This window comes from Toxotes jaculatrix, chromosome 16 (assembly GCF_017976425.1).
Source record: "Toxotes jaculatrix isolate fToxJac2 chromosome 16, fToxJac2.pri, whole genome shotgun sequence".
Lineage (NCBI taxonomy): Eukaryota > Metazoa > Chordata > Actinopteri > Toxotidae > Toxotes > Toxotes jaculatrix.
The window spans coordinates 25304450-25324825 of record NC_054409.1 but is presented as its reverse complement, the minus strand read 5'-3'; the positions used below and the strand labels follow the sequence as shown (position 1 = coordinate 25324825).

General features: G+C 46.7%; 4 protein-coding genes across 10 annotated transcripts; 3 read left to right on the top strand and 1 right to left on the bottom strand.

Annotated features, from left to right (window-relative positions):
* Positions 1–823: 823 nt before the first annotated feature.
* Positions 824–3133, bottom strand: atp6v1g1 (ATPase H+ transporting V1 subunit G1). The gene is made up of 3 exons (XM_041058472.1): positions 2933–3133; positions 1773–1873; positions 824–1611 (listed from the first exon to the last, which is right to left on the bottom strand). The coding sequence occupies exons 1-3, from the start codon at positions 3012–3014 to the stop codon at positions 1438–1440; spliced, it is 357 nt and encodes a 118-aa protein (XP_040914406.1). The 5' UTR covers positions 3015–3133; the 3' UTR covers positions 824–1437.
* A 165-nt stretch (positions 3134–3298) lies between these two features.
* Positions 3299–12762, top strand: man2a1 (mannosidase, alpha, class 2A, member 1). 6 transcript variants are annotated; one of them, XM_041058463.1, is made up of 25 exons: positions 3299–3764; positions 4037–4078; positions 4172–4376; positions 4455–4679; positions 4761–4905; positions 5002–5089; positions 5229–5312; positions 5733–5860; positions 5937–6110; positions 6803–6989; positions 7293–7470; positions 7835–8025; positions 8579–8776; positions 9243–9357; positions 9490–9557; positions 9712–9880; positions 9970–10206; positions 10354–10482; positions 10571–10685; positions 10771–10904; positions 11011–11152; positions 11239–11372; positions 11652–11846; positions 12076–12186; positions 12429–12762. In XM_041058463.1, exons 3-25 carry the CDS (start codon positions 4230–4232, stop codon positions 12597–12599), a joined length of 3465 nt encoding a protein of 1154 aa, XP_040914397.1. In that variant the 5' UTR covers positions 3299–3764; positions 4037–4078; positions 4172–4229; the 3' UTR covers positions 12600–12762. The 6 variants fall into 6 exon arrangements, with proteins under 6 accessions (XP_040914397.1, XP_040914398.1, XP_040914393.1 ...); XM_041058464.1 differs by lacking the exon at positions 4037–4078 and having other exon boundaries at positions 3299–3689; XM_041058459.1 differs by lacking the exon at positions 4037–4078.
* A 3308-nt stretch (positions 12763–16070) lies between these two features.
* LOC121195184 (molybdopterin synthase sulfur carrier subunit) lies at positions 16071–18154 on the top strand. The gene is made up of 3 exons (XM_041058473.1): positions 16071–16201; positions 17234–17358; positions 18018–18154. Exons 1-3 carry the CDS (start codon positions 16190–16192, stop codon positions 18142–18144), a joined length of 264 nt encoding a protein of 87 aa, XP_040914407.1. The 5' UTR covers positions 16071–16189; the 3' UTR covers positions 18145–18154.
* On the top strand, positions 17231–20373 carry LOC121195182 (molybdopterin synthase catalytic subunit). Of its 2 annotated transcripts, none has more exons than XM_041058469.1 (5): positions 17231–17358; positions 18712–18831; positions 19144–19300; positions 19438–19561; positions 19647–20373. In XM_041058469.1, the coding sequence occupies exons 2-5, from the start codon at positions 18714–18716 to the stop codon at positions 19737–19739; spliced, it is 492 nt and encodes a 163-aa protein (XP_040914403.1). In that variant the 5' UTR covers positions 17231–17358; positions 18712–18713; the 3' UTR covers positions 19740–20373. The 2 variants fall into 2 exon arrangements, with proteins under 2 accessions (XP_040914403.1, XP_040914404.1); XM_041058470.1 differs by lacking the exon at positions 17231–17358 and adding an exon at positions 18138–18157.
* The last annotated feature ends 3 nt before the right edge of the window (positions 20374–20376 follow it).

The window sequence follows — 20376 nt, the reverse complement described above, 5'->3', positions numbered from 1 at the left end:
AGCGGGAATTGTAGGTAGGAGCCACATGATCAGAGTCATGTGAGTCTGATCTGGGATCAGTTAGTGCTTCACTGCTTCTTTCTTCAGTGTGTGATCTCCGCTGGAGGAGGAGCTCACATCCGGCGCCTCAGTAAAACTACAAACACCTTCCTCGCCATTTTCTGAACCGTATCCGGGTCCGGGTCATGGGGCCAGGCGGCTGAGCAGGGCAGCCCAGGCGTCCGTCTCCATGAAACCATAGTCCACGCATTTATCGCCACACTCAGTGACTGTCATGTTCTTTTCCGCCGGAGCTGAGTTTATCTTCCTTTAACTTCAGAGGCCGAGCAGGGACGTCCACAGATGTCCAGATGTCCTGCTGTGTCCGTCTCCTCTGGACATTACAAGAAGCCCGAAATCTTTAAAGACTGAAAACCGGAACTCAGCTGCTTCTAACGCTCATGTTTTTCATTTGGTCATTTTATTTTTAGTTTTTGACGTATGTAACCATGGTAACGGGAACCTGTTAACTATCAAATCACTCAAGGAAAATCCTTGTGACTCCTCAAGCACCTTAAGTGGCTTTTCAAGGCCCTTCAGGGCCTCCTCAGCAACCCCACTGAGCATCCTCAGATGAGGATCAGCATCAGGAACCTTGGAACTCCCTCAAGGACTCATGAAACCTCCTGAAAACCCAGTCTGGGTGGAAACCATGGCAACAACACTGACGCTTCACTCTGTGTCAGCGGTGTCCTCAGGCTTGGCGCCCTCTGCTGGCCTTCAGGTGATTTTTCTGCATCACTTAAAAATCACAGAGCAGGTCAAAGTTTCAGCCAATCAACAGTCAGTTTAATATTTTATTATTTTCATCATCATCACTTCACAAACATCAACAGGAAGTCACACAATCACACAGGAAACAACAAAAGTCTGCGAAACTGGACAAGAGTTTCACAATAAAGGCCTTTCCACTTCCTCCAGCCAATCAGGTTAGAGAGCGAGGAGAGTTCAGAGACAAACAGCCAATCAGCATCATCTTTTAGTTTAATTTGATTTTAAAGCATCACCTGATTGGCTGATTTTCTCACCTGACAAACATACAGTGAACAAAGACTTTGTTAGGTTCAGGAGAGATTTAAAGATTTAACATAAACAAGACAAAAAACTTAACTCTGATATACATAAATATTCTGTAAACATCAGCACAGTAACACCAAAATGTATTTACGTTTCCATCGTCCTATGGAGCAGGAAAACACGACAAACATGAACTTCTCACCTTCAAAATAAAAGTTTGGATATTTTTCTCATGTTTAGAAGAATTTAGTTTGTCTGAAAAACAAAAACATGAAACTAAAAAGCTCTGATCAAAGATAAGATGTTGCTGACATCCATGTTGCCTCTGTTTACCCCGCTCCCTGTGGTCTCATCCGCCCTGGTGTCTCATGCCCCGCCCCCTCAGCCAGCCACACGGTAGTTGGCGTGGAATTCTGGCTGGATGTCGCAGACGCGTCGCAGCAGCTCTCCAAGCACCGCCTCCCGGTTACCACGGTAACTTGCCTGGATACGACCCATCCGCTCCACCGTGTCACGGTCCACCTCCACTGCGCTGTTACCATGGGAACCGAGGGCCTGGGGGGGGGGGGGGGGGGGCAGAAAACAGCTTAATACACAGATAATTTATTAAATGTATCAGAAATTTTAGGAAAGAAAATCTTCATTAAAACGTCGTTAAGACTGAAAACAACAGTTAATGATTAACGATGAACAGTGAATCTCAGAAGAGTTCGTACAGCCGCCTCTTTGGTCTTGAACTCCTTCTCTCGCTGCAGTCGATACTGTTCGATCTCGGCCTGCGCCTCTTCCTTCGCCTGCTTCAGACGACGGTTCTTACCTGAGGAGGGTGAGAGAGAAAGGCCATCAGAACAGAGTCTGAGTCAGTCTAACCCTAACCCTCAGACAGGACTGAGACCTGTGCACCATCATTTTCAGTATTTGGACAAATCCACCAGGAACCGACTCAGAAACCAAACAAATACCTGAGAACTTCCAAAATATAGAACTGATATTTAGAGACCAACAAAACCTCCTCGATCTCCACACGACCACGGAGGACATGAAAATAAATCAAACACTCTCAAAAGCACCACAGTGGTTCCACACAGTCCGGACCGCTGCCCGGTTTGAGTTACAGACCTGACAGAGTGAGGACGTGTTGTCCTCACACCTTCACAGGACTGTCTGAGGGTTCAGACCAGGTTTTGTGGTTCAGGTATGAATCTGCTTTAGTTCAGGGGGCGGAGCCGGGGAGTGTATGATGTCAACGAGTGTCCTCACACAGATAGAAGAACAAACGTGTATGTGTAGTAATCAGTGTGTACTGAAGGATTTGATTCAATCAGCTGTCCTCTCTCTCTCTCTGATCCTCATTCATTCTCTAGGACTCTTTATCACGTGATGTGATCACATGACGTCTGACTCATACAAACCATCACTGTGAGAAACACTGACTCAGGACCAGTTTAAAGCTCAGTTCAGAGTCTTTAATGAATCTGCATCAGAGGTGAAATCAGCCCGAGGTCTGGATCATTTTCCAGCTGCGGACAGGAACAGATGCGTTTCTGCTGCTACAGTTTGGTCCTTCCGGTCTGTATGTCTGTAATCTACATGTATCCGGCGACAGGCAGCAGCTGTCTGTGAGCCGAACTGAAAACAGGAAGTCAGTGACCCTGACACCGTCTTCGGTCTGATCCGGATCTGAGTCCATGTGAAAGACGGAGCAGAGAATCTGAATAATCTGTGATTTCCCTGTTCAGTTCAGGAGCGACCGGACACACCGCGTCTCACACCCATCACTCACGGACACACCGGGATTTTCACCGTTAACAGCCGCTGTAAGCTGCTAACGGGCTAACGGGCCGCTGCGGGCTCGCAGGCCGTTTGTCCTACTCACGTTTGCGGGCTTCTGCCACCTTCTCGGCCGCTCTCTTCTCGGCCTGCAGCAGCTGCTGGATTCCCTGGGACTGACTCGCCATGATGGGGGAGAGAAGCTGCGGACGGCGGCGCTGAAACGGAGCAGAAACCCGAGAACTGCACCGAGGAGAAGGTCGACGGAGGATCTGCGTTTTCCTGTGACCGCAGTCAGCTGATGTAACGTCACATTGCGGACCAGTCACGTGATTTGGTCACGAGGGTGGGCGGGGCGTGTGTTGTGGGAGGGGGCTCTTTGTTTAAAACGAACTTTATTTATATTTAAATGACGGACAATATTAAAAACCATAGCAGGACAAAGCTTCATGCAACCGTGTGAGAATCAGCCTGACCCCGGTCCCTGACCCCGGTCCCTGATCCTAACCCAAAACCAGACGAGGACCACAAAGACCCCGGATTTACAGAAGACAGGTCTGTCTGTCTCAGAGCCTCAGACTGATCATCATCAGTCCACAGGGACGCGGCAGCTGGTGGACATTTCTGAAGACAGAAACCCAGCGTCCTGCCGGTGCCGCGCCAAGCCGGAAGTGACGTCTCCGTAGCGCTGAGTCAGCTTAACCAGACAGGAAGCAAAACAAACAGCGGGGAGCAGGCGCAGAGGCAGCCTGAGCTCGCGCTGCGGAGGGACAATTTTTCCCAATATAGCGAAACGTTTATTTATTATTATTTCATTTAGTTTTCCCGGGAAACTGAAGTCACACAGCTACGTCACCGCACAGGTGAACAACAGCACGCGACACAGAGAAACAGCAGAGCTGCTCGTGCCTGCTCAACGCGGAAGTTCAGGAGCGAAGGTCTGAGCTCAGCTTCACATCCTGAGAAGTCTGAGGGATTTTCTCTCTGCTGCGGCACACACACTGACACACACACTGACACACACAGGTGAGACACACCGTCACACACACTGACACACACACTGACACACACAGGTGAGACACACTGTCACACACACTGACACACACCGTGTGTTTGTTCAGTTTTATGCAAACACAGCGTCACGTGTCTGAGCTCAGCTTCACTGAGGCTTCGTCTGTATTTACATTCATTTCCATGTTTAATTATTCAGGAGGTGAAGTTTGATGTTTTCCTGCAGTGAATCAAACATCAGGTGCTTTACAGAGCTTCTGTTCCAGTATTGATCAGAGTCTGAAGTTTGAGGAGTTCAAACAAACCTTTTTTATCATCTGTGTTTGTTCCACAGGTGAGTGATCGAATCTGCCGCCGACACAAAGTTTCTCTGTCGTTAAATCTTTGTCGTCATGGTAATGAAGAGGAGTCGAGTGTTGGCTCTGCTGGTGGCTGGAGTCTTCTGCGTGGCAGTGATGTCGCTGTACCGCATGCTGGAGCTGATGCAAGGGGCGGAGCTACAGCAGCCCGGGGGCACACCTGCTGGACAGATGGATGAAGTGAGTCACAGGAGTTCAGAAGGGCTCCGGGTTCTTTGTTGTAGTTGAGTTTCTCATCATTATTAAACGTCCTTGCAGGACTTGTCCCACCTCCAGCAGAAGATTGACAGGCTGGAGCGTCTTCTTAGCGACAACAACCGCCTGGTTGCTATGCTGCGGGACTCTCTGGTCCACCGCAAAGCATCCTGGGAAACAGGAGGCAGGGGAGCCAACGGGAGCTCAGACTCCGCCCACAGCCAGGCTGACACCATGTCTGGCTGCCAATTGGCTGAAGCGATGAAGGATGGAACTGATGGCGTGCAGGTTAGCTTAGCATGCTGTTGCCTTGTTTCTCATTTGTTTGTGTCTGTGAGTCCATCGTAACCCCGCGTCTTCGTCTGCTAGCTGCTAGATGTTTACGACCTCCTGCCCTTTGATAACCCCAATGGCGGCGCCTGGAAACAGGGCTTTGAGATCCGTTACCATGGAAACGAATGGGACGAGCAGCCGCTGGAGCTTTTTTTGGTTCCACATTCACACAATGACCCTGGTCAGATACTACACTGCAACAGGAGTTTGGATCAACAACAGAATGACATGGGTTTAAATCAGGCATTGAAAGTGTGTGTGTGTGTGTGTGTTACAGGTTGGTTGAAGACCTTTGACAGTTACTATCAGGACCAGACCAAACACATCCTCAACAACATGGTGGTCAAACTGAGCGAGGACCACAGGTGAACTTCCCTCCTGTGTCTGTGGCTCTCAGCTCCGAGCTCATTGGTTCCGACTGAGGATGTAAATCTCATCATCCTCAGTCGGAACCAATCAGGAACCAGGAGCAGAAATAACAGCCTTGTGTTTCCTGTGCATCAGGAGGAAGATGATTTGGGCAGAAATCAGTTATTTCTCTAAGTGGTGGAACGACATCGACGAGCAGAAGAGAGAGATGGTCAAACGGTAACTTTTACTTTTTCTCATATTTTCTTGGTTTTATTTTTTAACCTGGAAGAAAAACTCAGACGACAGAAAGAAAAAAATAGATTTTCTTTCTATATTAACATTATTTTTTATTTTGTTCCAGTTTCATTCTTCATCTACAAACACAAACAGCTTGTTTAGTCCACAATCGTTATCTACGAGCTGTGATACAAACGATGATGATGCTAAAAAACAAACACAAGAAAATTTGGAATAAAAAAAACCAAACTTGTTATTTATAAAATGTTTTCTTGTCTTTTCATTTTTTTCTGAAGACAGTTTTTAAAGCTCTGATGATCATCCATTCATTCATTTGTTCATCCATTCATTCATTCATTCTGATTTCACTGAATGTTTGTAGTTCTGATCTTTTTTTTTTCGTCTTCCTGTTCGTCTCAGCCTGGTGGGGGCGGGGCAGCTGGAGCTGGTGACGGGCGGCTGGGTGATGGCGGACGAAGCGAACTCGCATTATTTTGCTCTGTTGGATCAGCTGATCGAGGGTCACCAGTGGATACAGAAGCACCTGGGTTCGTGTTTTACGATCACACTTCATTTCACTTCCACTTCACGCTTCTTTTATTTTACACTTTGTTTTCTGAGCAGGCGTGAAGCCGAGCAGCGGTTGGGCGGTGGATCCGTTTGGCCACTCCCCCTCTATGACCTACCTGCTGAAGGGGGCGGGGCTCAGTAACATGGTCATCCAACGAGTTCACTACGCCATCAAGAAACACTTCGCCCGGCAACAGACACTTGAGTTTCTATGGCGACAGAACTGGGGTGAGTGTATGCGACAGAGACCATGAAGGTTTGAATGGATTTAACACCATTAATGAGAATAATAATAATAATAATAATAATAACAACAACTGAACTGATTGAGTTTTCCACAAAAGTTGAAAATAACAGTTTACTAACTGACAGCACTCAGGATCCTCCACTAACCACAGGCCCAGGTCCTGGCTCACTGCTGCAGGTGGGACAGGTGAGGCAGTGACCCCTTCAGATGGACCAATCACAGCGCCCCACCTGTTTCATCACCAATACACACACAATCTTACTTCAGTCCAAATGATTTAAGAGTAGAAAGAATCATTCACTTTGAACTGTCACAATAAAATCAGATCAAATTTACAAACCACGAAACTTCAGGAGCAGTTTACAGAAAACACCAATGTGTAGAAAACAATAATTCACCGTGATCATTCACAGGAAAGGAAACTGAAACAAGTTATGAAGGATTTACCAAAAGTTATGAAAAACATGGAGAAACTCTGGGCACTTCTGGGAAAACGAGAGCTAACATCAGTTCTCAGATTTAGACGAAAAACTGTCGGAAAATTTAGACGTAAATTTTAAATAATTGCTTAAATTTTTCTGAGAGATGAAACTTTCAAAAACTTTTGGGTAAATTATGGAAAATATTTGACGAGCTGCTTTGTTACTTTAACCCCACCTACTTCCTGTGTCAGACTCCTCCCCCAGCAGTGACATCACATGCCACATGATGCCATTCTACAGCTACGACGTACCGCACACGTGTGGTCCAAACCCGGCGGTCTGTTGTCAGTTTGACTTCCACCGCCTGCCTGGGGGGCGGGTCTTCTGTCCGTGGAGGATACCGCCACAGCCAATCACAGAGCAGAACATCCAGGAGCGGTAGGCAGAGGGCGGGGCCAGTTATAGCAACAATAACACAATTAGCCACAGTCAGTATGTAGTTTATCCTTAAAACTGCTCGTTTTTGAATGGAGTTTTGTGACTTAGAGTTTTGACTTGTTCTTTTTCTGAATGTTGAGACCAGTTCTCTGATGACCAGCGGACTAAATCACAGGTTCTGACAGTTGGGAGTTTCAGTACGCGGGTTTCTAACCAGCATCTGCAGTGAACTCAACCCGCTGGCTTGTAGATCTCTGACCTTTGACCTTTGTGTGACCCTGATACTGGTCTCTCTCCTCTCAGAGCTCTCCTCTTACTGGACCAGTACCGTCAGAAGTCTCGACTCTTTCGTTCTCCGGTTCTTCTCGTTTCTCTTGGCGATGACTTTCGATACGTGGAGTCGAGCGAGTGGGACGCTCAGTTCAATAACTACCAGAAACTGTTTGACTACTTTGACCAGCACCCGGAGCTCCACATCAAGGTGAGCACCTGGTACACCTGGGAGGGGGCGGGGCACCAGGTTAGGCCTGGGAAATGAAAGCAGCCTCTGACGGAGGAGGTTACTCTGATGAGGAACATGTGAACACACGTGAAGAGTTTGACATGTATGTGATGTGTGGCAGGTGCAGGTCAGGTGGTAACATCACACTGAGCAGGAGAACTGAAGTTTGTGCTGTCTCTTTAAGAAGTGTTTCACCTGGTTCCCACCTTCAGCCGCCGCCTGTTCGAGTGCTGTTTCCTGCTGATGCTGTTTTTCTCGTCCTTCTTCATCAGTGTTCGTCGTTTCAGTTTCAGTCTGATTATGTAAATTCACAAGTTCTTCTTCGTCTCCTTCCTGTTTCCAGGCTCGTTTCGGGACTCTGTCAGATTACTTCCAGGCTCTTCATCGCCGTCTGAATGCGGCGGGAACGACTCTGCCGACACTTCGCGGCGACTTCTTCACCTACGCCGACCGTGACGATCATTATTGGAGCGGGTACTTCACCTCCAGACCGTTTTACAAACGCCTGGACCGAACGCTGGAGGCCACGCTCAGGTACGTCTTCCTGTTTGTTGTGTGTGATTCAGAGTCGTCGTTTTAATTTGTGAAGCTTTTTTCTTTCTCTCATTTCTTTGGAGCATAAAGTTACTTTCTGTTTATTCTGATCCGTCTCAACCCAAAGGAATTTTTCTTTTTTTAAAGAAAAGTTTTTTCCTTTCATGATCACACTTATTCCACTTGTTCCTTTGTACTTTTTTACATGACTATATTTTTCTAATTTTTCTGTTTGTCATAATGTCTGTGAATGTTCTCATTCATCCAGGTCATTGTTCTCTCTCTCTCAAATTTAATCGACGGCAACTGGACTTGTATTTGTCTGGGAAGACGTTTCATCTCTTATCCAAGGGGCTTCATCAGTTCGTATGCCAATGCATGGGTCACAGGCGGTGCCGTGAGGCGAAACGTCTTCCCAGACAAATACAAGTCCAGTTGCCTTCGATTACATTTTGACGAGGGTGTTTGTCATAATATTTTTATTCAAACTGTATTGATATTTATTTTGTAAGTTTCTACGTTTGAAATTCATCTTTACATCTCGTTCTGACAGAGCCACAGAAATCCTCTTCAGCCTGACGCTGGCCGAAATGCGCCGTTTCCGTGGCGACAGTCATCCGGTCGCGGGTTTTCCTTCACACGAGCACTTCAAGCGTCTCACAGCGGGGAGGCGGAACCTGGCTCTCTTCCAGCACCATGATGCCGTCACTGGCACCGCCCGTGACCCTGTGGTGGTTGACTACGGCACCAGGTGGCTACTTGCTGTTAGCACACTAGCATTTTAGCCTGTTAGCATATTGCTGTGATCAGGAATGGAGGAACATTAGTTTGACAGTACACAGTGTGTAAGATATGTTAGCATGAAAACCTGGTGTTAGCATGTTAGCTTAAATCAAGGTTTAAAGAATAAAAAAGGTAAATCAGCACCTGGAACTGCTAAGTCTTTAGCATTAGCATGTTTTTGTCTCATTTATTTCTCCATGCTCTCTGTTGAAGGACGGCATCGTCACCGGCAACGGTAAAAGGTACCGCCTCGTTTAGTGTGAGCAGTTAGTGATTAGCTTTAGCCTCCCATCATACTCACTCATTTAGCATTAGCATCTAACATTAATTTCCCATCACTCACATTTGTTCTGTTAGCGTCTCAGACTTATTTTTTTACAGTGTAGAAACGGATCAAAGGAAACGAGCTGAACTGAAATAAGTTTGTTTTACAGGTTGTTTCACTCCATCCTGAACCTGCGGCAGGTGCTACAGAGCTCCGCCCACTGGCTGCTCCTACAAGACAAGAGCCAGTACCACCACGACCAGTCAGCACCCTTCCTGCATATGGTGACCTCTGACCCTATCCCCTGTTTTACCCTGAGTCTGCACACTTCCTGTGTGGAGGTGGTTTTGGTTTTGGTTGTGGATGAAGCCGTCAGACCTCAGCTGACACTGACCTGAGCTCTGCTGTTTCCTCAGGACGACGTGATCCCAGCTCAGGATGCTCTGCCTCAGAAGATGTCGCTCGTGCTCAGTGATGAGCCCAGGTAAGGGGCGGGGCTTACAGTCAATATTACTTCATTTCTGTTTATTTATTGACAAGGAGAAGTAAACATTTGTTTTGTTCAGCTCCATGAAAACTGAGTGTTTCTTTCTTCGAGGTTACATTCTGCGACAAACAGAATCTGTTTTGCGTTTCAGGTCTCTGATCATCTTTAACCCGACGGAGCAGCTCCAAACGTCCGTCATCAGCATCGTCGTCGACTCTCCGGACGCTCGTGTTGTTGATGCAGAAACAGGTCGACCAACGGCTGTGCAGATCTCTGCAGTGTGGGCGGAGCCAACCCGAGCGTCCACAGAAGCGTTCCAGGTGCAGAACACGTTATTAGTTCATTTAATATGAACGATGTGTGTTAGTCTTGGTTTCACTTCACTTCACGTCGCGTGTCGTCCCTGCAGCTCTCCTTCGTCGCTGAACTTCCTCCTCTGTCACTCGTCGTGTACCATGTGACCAAAGCGCCAGCTGGCTCCACCCACCGGGCACGGTACACCTTTCATCGTCGTGGCAACCAGCCAACCGTCCACACCAAACACTTCCAGGTGTCCCAGCCCCAAGGACCTGAGACTGACGCCCCCCTGTCGCTTAGCAACAGGCACGTCCAGATATGGAGCTCCTCGGAGACCGGCCTGCTACAGGTCAGAATTTCAAATGTCAAAAAATTATAAATATAAATAAATAAGTTGTTTGTTTATGAAACGTGTTGATGACACATTAATATGTACGTGTGTGTTTATACACTGATATACATATACATGTTACACGTGTTTTATTTTGAAATGAAGAGGCTCCGCCTGCAGTCCAGTCTGGCCCGTCAGGTCCAAGTCCAGTTTCTGTGGTATGGAACCAGAACCGGAGTGAACCAGGACAAGAGTGGAGCCTACTTATTCCTGCCAGAGGAGGAGGGGGCCCAGGTAAGACCAGGACCACAAACCAGTCAGAGCAGGACTAAATGTGTCTCTCTTGTCTGATTCATTGTGAATGTCTCTCGCCCCCCTGCAGCCCTACTCGTCCTCAGAGGCCCCCCTGGTTCGAGTCTCCAGAGGTCCCATCTTCTCTGACATCACTTCCTGTTTCCGACACTTCACGCACACAGTGCGACTCTACCACCTGGACGGTAAAGAGCCTGGAACGGCTGATTAACCTTTTGTCCAGCCCTTCAGACCAGGAAGCTGAATGTGTCCTGTCTCTCTCTGCCCCAGGGCATGCTGGGAGATCCCTGGAGATTTCCAACATGGTGGACGTCAGGTCAGAGGTCAACCGTGAGCTCGTCATGCGGCTTGTCACAGATGTTGCCAACGGCAACCGCTTCTACTCCGACCTCAACGGTTTCCAGGTTTCTACTGTTTTATGTGGCCACTGTTGTGCTGGCCAATCAGATTGTTCCATTACTGTGACTGATATTGTTTAGCGATAGTGTATTTATTATTGATTGGTTACAGATGCAGCAGAGGCGGACCCTGGCGAAGCTCCCCCTGCAGGCAAACTTTTACCCGATGAGCTCGTCGTCATTCCTTCAGGACTCGACGTCTCGTCTGTCGCTGCTGTCGGCTCAGAGTCAGGCCGTCGCTTCGCTCAGACCAGGTCAGACTTTTTCTTTTTCTTTTGTTGCCCTGTGAACAGTTTTCTGCCCATTAATCAACATCTCTGTTGACCTCTGACCTCTTCAGGTGAGCTGGAGGTGGTGCTGGACCGGAGGCTGCAGCAGGATGACAACCGCGGCCTCGGTCAGGGCGTCACCGACAATAAGCTGACAGGGAGTCTCTTCCACCTGCTGCTGGAGGACAGGAGTGGCGTGGCCCAGGTGAGGAGGCGGGGCCCACATTATGAATATGTGGAAACATCAGAGTTTTTTTATTATTCTGTATTTCATTTGAATCCCGGCTGTTACACGGATCACATGACCTGTCACACAAACACGTCTGTGATCCGTAAGCTCAGGGTGTCAGGTAAAGACCCACCTGTGTTTACCTCACTGCTCTGATTGGGATCAGGTGTTTCACAGCCCGAGGTCTGAGGGAACCAGTTCTCCCAGTTCAATAAAACACAAGATTTGATTTTTGGCTTTATTTTTTTCTGACAGGAAGTGGGAGGAGCTTCGGTTGAAAACCTGTCACTTCTCGCCCACCTGACCTCGCTCTCCCTCTGCCACCCGCCAGTCACCATGGTCGCCCCCAGCGACAGCCGGCTGCCGAAGCTCCGCCCCTTTCATCCACTCCGCTCGTCACTGCCGTGCGACATTCACCTGCTGAACCTGAGGACGCTGGAGGACGCACAGGTGAGGACTACACCTGGAAACACCTGGGAAAACCCAAAATGGCCTGAAAATGCTTTTTAGCTGCTGTATTTTACAGAGAGTGATGCATTCTGGGATGTCTGTAGCTGTGTGTTGCTAAGCTAGCTTCAGTTTTCAGTCTCTTTATAATTCAGACACAAGAAATGATTCAAATCTTCATTAAAAAATGTTTTAATGACTTCGAGCTAAAACCTGAACCTTCTGTAAACAGGAAGCAGAAAGCCCGTCACAGGAAGTGGCTCTCCTCCTCCACAGGAAGGGCTTTGACTGCAGCTCCGCCCCCGAGCCCCTGCCTCCATGCACGTGGAGCGCGCACGAGGAGGTGCACGCAGCGCGCGCACACACACACACACACACACAGGCATTGTGAGCTGTTTGGTGTGTGTCGGGGGGGCGTGTCTGTCGGAGCTTCCTACCAAACATCACCTGACAGGAAAAGTTCAAACGAGCAGCAGAGAAAAATCAAACTTTAACCCTTTGTTGTTTTTCATTTTTCCATTTGAAACAGACTTGCTCTTTTTTAAAGTTTGCTGATTCGGTTTCGCGTCGTTTTTCTGTTTCCAGGTGAATCTGGACGATCTTTTCTCTCCGCTCCAGTTTCGTTCTGTCCGTCAGTCCGGCCTCACGCTGCTGCGTGAAGACGACGAACCGGAGTCCGCCCGGCAACAGCAGCTACCGCACATTACTCGCCTGCGGCCAATGGAAATTAACGCTTACCGCGTGGAGATCGACTAAGAACACGGCGTCAGCGCTGGAAAAACAACGACAACAGAGGCGGGAAATTAATTTAGACACGAGAGAGAGAGAAACAGTTACAACATTTACAAACGCAAATCATCCGATTTTTATACTTTTCCATTGTTTGTCTTCCAGAGAGTGAAGCTAACAGGTCAAAGGTCAAAGGTGAAAAAGAAATTTATATTAAAAATGAAGAAAAATAAGAGAAAACACTGAAGTTTAACCTGTTTCAACAGGTGATGCTGCTACGGCAACAGAAAGGGACCAATCGGAGGTCGGTGTTCCATGAATGTTTTTCAAGGTGTTTCCATGGCGACTGTCAATCACTGCTGTTCAATCCAATGTAGTTTTTCAGATTTATCTGTGAATGTGGAACTCTGGGTAAACGGGTCCGAGTGTGATTGATTATTGACATTTGATTGTTGATGACGTCGTTACACTGGAGCTTTTGGTTCAGTGGGATTTTCTCATTTATTCAGGAAAGTTTCTAAAATTTGTATGTTTTTAAATTTCTTCTTTGCTGTGAAAGTTTTTAATTCAGAAATGTTTTAGTATTTAAAACCAAATTCTATACAAATATTTTCACTTTCAGTGTTTTACTTTTCTAACTGATTCTGGTTTTTATTGAAAAATAAATTATTGTTTAATTTTCACTGGTTGTGACACTTTTTACCACACGATGATCAAACAGCATCAGACTCCAGGTCAGTCCGGTTCGGTCCGGTCCGGTCTGGTTGGACAGTGTGAACGGCTTCCATCGTCTCTGAGCAGGCACATAAAACCTAAACTGTGACAGGAGACCAGTGAAGGTCCAGGTGTCCAGCCCTGATCCAGATCAGATCTGTGAGACACTGTTCCACATGAGGCTGTGTGGTTTCGGCTGAAACATCACATTGTGAGGGTCCAGCACGTCGTTCAGGTCTCAGGTCTCTGAATCAGGTGGCCTCACTGAGACTCAGGTCCAGGTGAGCACTGAAACAGGTCTGTCCTGGACTCCGTGCTCTCAGCTGATCCCAGCACAGGTGTGTACGGACGCATTTGACACTGAGTGTGTCCGGGACCACTCTGATGATGACGTCAGCGGAATGGGCGGGGGGTTTACAGTTTAGGTTCACAACTCAAACTAATCGTGTCCACGTTTGATGGACGTTTGATATTTTACGAGTCGAACATCACGGGCCGAGGGGGAAACCCCGTCTGTGCGTCTTCTTCTTCTTCCGGTTAAAAACAACAACGTTTTTTGTTTGTGTAAACGGAAGTGAAATGATGTGGTGACGCAGGTGAATTCCAGGTGTGAGCAGGGTCTCTGTGTCTCTGTCTCTGTGCTGGTGTCTGAGTCTGAAAAGTTTTTCCTGTGATCATGTGACTCTAAGAACACGACAGTGATTTTAACCTTTTCCAGTCTGACCTCTGACCTCTGTTTGGTCAGCCTCTTACTGGCCGAGAGACCCTCGGACGCGGCTTCCTGTCGTCACGTGATTTCAGAGAAACACAAGTGAAAGCTGAGGGAGCGGACTGAGCATGCTCAGTGCTGCTTTACCTGTTCAGCCTCAGAACAGGTGAGAACGAACACGGTGTTTGTAGAGGAGAGAGAACAGCGCGAGTTCCGTGCGGTAAGTTTTCAATAATCTTTATTTATAACTAAAGATGGTGACATGAAAGTTTGAGCTGAACTGACAGAAACTGTGTGAATCAGCTCAGTGTTTGTACAGTGACCTGCTCCCTGACAACAGGAAGCAGAGGGAGTCTGAAGGGTTGATTATAGATCTGCTGATTATAGATCTGATTATAGATCTGATTATAGATCTGATTGTAGAGCTGCTGATTATCTGAACATGCTGTTTTCTTTCCCTCCACACTGTCACTGATCAGAGATCTGTAAAACTGAACTTTGAGTTACAGTGAAAACTCAAAGCAGTTTGAGAGAAACTGAAAATGGATCTGGAGCCTAAAAGAAGACGGAGCAGAGAACTGCCTCCTAATCTGTCTGACTTAATGAACACACTGATTCAACGAGCAGCTTCATTCATCAAACTGTTTGACATCAGTCAGCCCAGGATGACAGAGATTATCGGAGAGTTTGAGAAGATCGTTGCTGATGTAAGACAGATGCAGCAGAGCACAGACAGAACGAGAACAACAGGAGCTGTTATTGTCAGGATCATTGGAGCTGTATTCACTGGAGGGTTGAGCTTAGCAGCAGCTGGAGCAGCAGCTGGAGGTGTAGTTGCTGTTGCTTATGCAAATGTATCAAAAATAATGGCAGAGAATGGAAGTGCAGAGAAAGTAGAAGAGCTGGGAAAAGAATTCATGAGGATTGTTGAACCAATGAAGGAGAATCTGGAGGAAATAAAGACGACGTGTGAAAAGTTGGAGGAAAAATCAGCTGAAGCTCAGGCTGAAAAGACTCTGACGGACACAGAGGAGCTGGACAAACTCCTGAGACGAGTGTCTGAGCTGCACAGACAGAGTGAAGCAGCTTTGAAGGTAGTTACAGCAGGGTTTCACACGATACGTGGTCTGTTAGTGCTCATTGTGGCTGTCTTCAGACTCACTGCGACCCCTGAGGAGGATGCAAAGTTAAGAGCATCCATCACCCAGTCAGCTGATCAGATTCAGAAGGTCACTGAGCAGTTTGGTCAGATGAAGCAGAGTCTGACTGTTTTTACACAGTGAGAAGGAAACAAACTGCAGCTCGTTCACACTCAGACGTCACCTGATCAAACCTGTGAGCCCTGACAGGTCGATCCCACTGGAGCTGCCACTAATTCACTCACTCACTTTCATTAACTCATGTTTCTCAGCTTTAATAATCACTTCATTGTTGAAGGTTTTTCTGTAAAAATGCCAAATGTTTCAAATCATGTTGTTTAGATGTTTTTCCTTTAAAACCTGTGTCAGCACAACAAACAAACAGCATCTGACATGTTGCTTGTTCATTGTTGGATTTTCTGTTGTTTAACTGCTCAGTGTAAATGTATGTACTCACACAGTTCATGGTTTTTTGTATCGCTTCATATATTCAATAAAAATACACAATTCAGGTTTTTATCACCGTTGTATTTTAATTTTGTGCTTTTATTTATAAAACTTCAATAAAAAACTGTGTGTGTGTGTGTGTGTCTGTATGTGTGTGAGACTATCATCAGTGCTGTAACATCAGTGTTATTGGACTGTTCAGGGGACACAGCCTCTGCATCACTGACCTCAGTTCAGCTGAATCCACTGAATGAGCGTCTGTGGATTTAAGGTGGAACTGTTAGAGATCTGACTGATCTGGAGTCAGAGGGACCTGATCCACAGACACAGGCCTGATGAACTGTTCCTGGTTTCACTGTGACTGGTTTGATGTTTGTTTGTTTGTTTGTTTATTAGTTTTTATGATTTGTTTGTTTTTACCTTGTGTGAAAAGGAATGTTTCATTTCACCGCGACATGAAATCCGGAGGGGGGCGGTGTCACAGAGTCAGGCTGTCAGCTGCCGGGAAACCTCGCAGAAGAAGAAGACGGAGCCAATAGCAGCGCAGCAGGAAGTGACGTCTAGCTGGTCAGTCCACAGTCACCTGTCCGGGGTCTGCAAACGTATTCATGACTGCGCAGGTGAGTTTCCAGAAGCTTGGGTAAGCGAACAGCTCTGAGACAAACCTGTCGTTTCTGTCAACTTGTTCTCAGGATGTTACGGTGTTTGGAGGAGCAACACGCCAGACTCCATTCACATTTCCTGTCAATTTGACGGCGCCTGGATGAACGGGACACGCCGTCCAGCTAAATCAAATAAATGTTTAAAGGTTTAAAGGCCTGTGTATTGAGGAGTAAAGTGACAGTAAAGTTTTGACAGATTAAATTAGTATTTATTGTTTTCAAGAGAAAATTATAATTTAGGTGAGAAATATTTCAATTTGACTTTTTCCAGATGGAGATCTGCTGGGAGTCAGCAGATCTGCCTGAGGGCAGAAACGCATTAAACGCTGCAAATCCCTCGTGAGAAGCACGAGGAGGAAGATCATGTTCAGACAGAAAAAAAAGAGTCCTGGACTGTGGACTCAGACCAGACCAACAAAACCCACCTGGAGATCCAGCAGCTCTCAGACAGCCTCACTAACATCTGTTAACGTGATGATCAATAAGTGATCAATAACAGCCTGTATTGGAATAATTATATGATGTTGTCCTTATTGTTTGCTGGTCAGTTTCTGAGGTGACACACAGGAACAGGACTCAGGTCCCAGAGCTGCACCTGCTCGGTATCAGTCCTGAGCTCTACCTGGACTGAACTGGCTCCTTCACGCTGGGAAGCGTCTCTTTGTTCAGTATTTGGGGACAAGCCTACGTTTATGATGTCCTCTCCGTGTCTCAGACATGTTGGACTCTGTCTGATCCAAACTTTGATTTGTTTGTTTCTGAATCTTCAAAACAAACAAACAAAAACACTGAAAACGATGTTTTTAAAATGACCTGCTGGACAAATCAAAGATGGCTGACGGTTTTCAAAGTCCCTCCGTGTTGTTACTGAGATTCAGATTATTGCTGCTGTTCTTTGTTTCCATACCAGGTATCAAATATCAAGTATATAAAAATAAAAGCACAACAGGAAGTTGTGGTCATTTATTTTGACTGTGTTTTCTTCTTCAGGTGTTGGTGTTGTACTTCGCGAAGAGCGTGGAGCTGACCGGAGTGAGGCAGGAGGAGATTGTTGCCGTGCCGACACCAATCAGCAGCTGGGACCTTTGGAGGCTGCTGCTGCAGCGACACCCCAGGTACGGAACACATGAGCACCTGAACACAGACGCTCAGACGTCCAGACACCCAGAGCCTGAACTCATCACGTGTCTCAGAGACAGAAAATCAGTCCAACCGTCCAAACGCTGTCAGAGCGACACGTGTTTGTCCGACTGAGGCTTAGAAGGAGAAGCTCTCAGGATCCTCAGATCAGAACAGGCTCATGTTTGGGCGTGAACACATGATCTGTCCTTGGAAACCGTGACAGGGGAACATGCATCTGCGTGTTCAGAGCGTGTCCTCTGCACTGGAACATGTGTCTCTGTGTCAGACAGATGAAATCAGGCTCATATCCAGCTGATGATCATTTGGACCTGTTTTAAAACCTGGGACGAGCTTTGAGAGACACATCGTCACAGGTTGTGTCTTATTGAGAAGGGACAATAATGTCTCATAGCTGGGACACGTTACCTGTTACCTGTTACATGTTGCATGTTGCATACGAGCTGCTCTGACTTTGAAGCTGTGTGAGTTTTTTTCAGGGCTGATACTGATTGTTAGTAACTAATGTGACTGATCAATAACTGATATTTGGACAAAATGTAATGAAACATGAAAATTTCCAGTTTTTTCTCATTTATTCAAAACAACGTGACGTTATCGACACGCTGACGACTGTGTGTGTGTGTGTGTATAGACTGTCCATCCTGCAGGATCAGGTGGTGCTGGCAGTGCGTCAGCAGTACGTTGCTATCGGTGACCAGGTGGTGACCCTGGGAGACGGGGACGAGGTTGCTGTGGTGCCACCACTCAGCGGAGGGTAAAACACAAGAGACGGTGAGCAGTCATTTTTAACCAATCACAGATCAGTACAGGTGTGTGTGTGTGTCACAGCCAGGTGCTTTGGTCATGGAGCTTCATCAGGCTTCAGATTTACAACATGAAACAGGAACATGTTTACAGCTGAGTGACAGGCTGCAGCAGCCAATCAGATCCTGAGTCTGAGAGGATCCTGACACGTAGAGTAAATCTCATCATATGAACTCAGTTGTTATCTGAATTTTACGTTTGAAGGTTTAAAGTCAGTTTGAGTCTTTGTGTCTTTTCCATGGCGACATGTCCAACCGTCCACATCTCTAACAGCTTTCTGTTCTGAGTCTGTGAGAAAATGAAGTTGTGGAGGCTGATCTGATTTCTCCAATCCATCTTTTTCTGATCAGTTCTTTATTGAGCGAATCTAAAACTCAGAGACAAACAAACCAAACCCATTCAGATGATGTTTCTCGGATCTGAGCCGCGTCCTGACAGAACTCGTCTGTTTGATGAACTGATTTCACAGTTTCCTCTGATCTTTGTGCTTCACATGTTTTTGTCATGCTTTTATTTTTCAGACATGTCGGTGTCAGAGGAGCCGAGAGACGTCCTTCAGCTCAGCCGTGACCGGCTCTCTGTACAGGAAGTGGTCGACGCCGTCAGCAGCACTTCCTGTGGAGCCGTTTCAGTTTTTCTAGGTTAATATTTAATTTGAATTGTTTATTTGTAGATTTCAGACTTTTCTCTTAAACCCGAAACTTTCAGTGAGTTTTGAGGAAAGATTCGGAGAGAAGAGTCACAGTGTTCAGTGAATCACAGCTTAGAGTCAAACATCAGAAGAGTTGGTGGAAAAGTCGTAGCACAGTGTCACCGGTTTGATCCCAGTGTCCAGGTGGAAGGTGCCTCAGGTGAAGCTCGACCAGCTTTCAGCAGGAAATGACCTCACTCTGACTGAAACAGCAGAAACTGCGTAGTAATTATGACATCATTACGCGTGTGCGCGCGCACAGGTACGACCCGCGAGGACGAGTTGAATGGCAGGAAGGTGATTGGTCTGGAGTACGAGGCGTATGAGCTAATGGTCCAATCAGAGTTCACCAAACTGTGTGCTGACATCAGAGAGCGCTGGCCAACCGTGACGCACATCTGTGTCCACCACAGGCTGGGGTGAGGCGCTAACTGCTGCTAACGCTAACTGCTAACTGTGGTGGTTTAACAATGTGATGCACATTCCTTCAGATGTAAAGTAACATCGGTTTGCGGGGAGTGGGGGGATAAACTCACCTGTGAAATTCTTCCCTGAGGTGGGTGAAGGTGGGCGAGGCCAGTGTTGCCATGGCAATCTCGTCGCCTCATCGCCATGACAGTCAGCAGGCGATCCAACACTGCATCGACCGGCTGAAGGCCAACGTCCCCATCTGGAAGAAGGTACCTGCCCACAGAAACACTGACGCCGCCCTGATGGTCGATGTTTATCATGTTTGATTATTGACCACGTGACTCTGATCAACAGGAAGTTTACGACACACAGGAGGTGAGCTGGAAGGAGAACTCTGAGTGTTCCTGGTCCGGACACAGTGGAGTTCAGAGAGAAAACAGGAAATAACTGTTAATCAAACATGTTGGCGTGAGCTGCTGGAAATAAAGTGCAGCCTGAGGTTATTGATTATTGATAATAATATTAATCTGGTCGGTCATAAACTGGGCTGCAGCTTCAGTCTGAAACAGCTCCAGGAAACAAAGGTAGTGTCAGCCTGTCACCATGGAGATGGTGTTCACTCGTTCATCCAGTCTCGTCTTTCACTTCCTCACTTTGTGTCTGTGGAAAAAGTCTGACGCTCTGTTATGAAATCTGCTTTACCTCAGTGTAGGAGAAACTGAGATGAATAATAGTATTTGTCTGACTCACCTGTGTGGGCGGAGCCTGCCAGGTAACCAGGGCACTGAATGGATTTCCTGAACAACGCTTTTATTTTGTAACAAATGCAAAACATCTGTACTCATGTTAGGTGATATTCTATTTCATATTAAGTTACAATGAAGTGTTAATGTTTATTAATAATAATAACAGTTAAACACTACACTCATACAAATGGAAAGACACTAACTTTACAAAAATGTGCATCATCATTAAATAAAAGCAGAGAATAAAATAAAATAAACTATTCAATATACAGTAACATGAGACAAACAGGAAAAACAAAACAGTGGAACTGGAAGAATAAAACTGTCCTGAAGTTGAA

Excerpts from the sequence above, each read along its gene's own strand:
- atp6v1g1 (XM_041058472.1), bottom strand. The coding sequence starts at position 3,014 with ATGGCGAGTCAGTCCCAGGGAATCCAGCAGCTGCTGCAGGCCGAGAAG. Across the intron at positions 1,874-2,932 it reads GGTGGCAGAAGCCCGCAAAC|GTAAGAACCGTCGTCTGAAG; the intron begins GTGAGTAGGACA and ends CACCCTCCTCAG. Across the intron at positions 1,612-1,772 it reads TCAAGACCAAAGAGGCGGCT|GCCCTCGGTTCCCATGGTAA; the intron begins GTACGAACTCTT and ends CCCCCCCCCCAG.
- LOC121195182 (XM_041058469.1), top strand. The coding sequence starts at position 18,714 with ATGTCGGTGTCAGAGGAGCCGAGAGACGTCCTTCAGCTCAGCCGTGAC. Across the intron at positions 18,832-19,143 it reads AGCCGTTTCAGTTTTTCTAG|GTACGACCCGCGAGGACGAG; the intron begins GTTAATATTTAA and ends GCGCGCGCACAG. Across the intron at positions 19,562-19,646 it reads ACGTCCCCATCTGGAAGAAG|GAAGTTTACGACACACAGGA; the intron begins GTACCTGCCCAC and ends TCTGATCAACAG.
- LOC121195184 (XM_041058473.1), top strand. Across the intron at positions 17,359-18,017 it reads CTGCTGCAGCGACACCCCAG|ACTGTCCATCCTGCAGGATC; the intron begins GTACGGAACACA and ends GTGTGTGTATAG.
- man2a1 (XM_041058464.1), top strand. The coding sequence starts at position 4,230 with ATGGTAATGAAGAGGAGTCGAGTGTTGGCTCTGCTGGTGGCTGGAGTC. Across the intron at positions 4,906-5,001 it reads ACATTCACACAATGACCCTG|GTTGGTTGAAGACCTTTGAC; the intron begins GTCAGATACTAC and ends TGTGTGTTACAG. Across the intron at positions 6,111-6,802 it reads TCTATGGCGACAGAACTGGG|ACTCCTCCCCCAGCAGTGAC; the intron begins GTGAGTGTATGC and ends TTCCTGTGTCAG.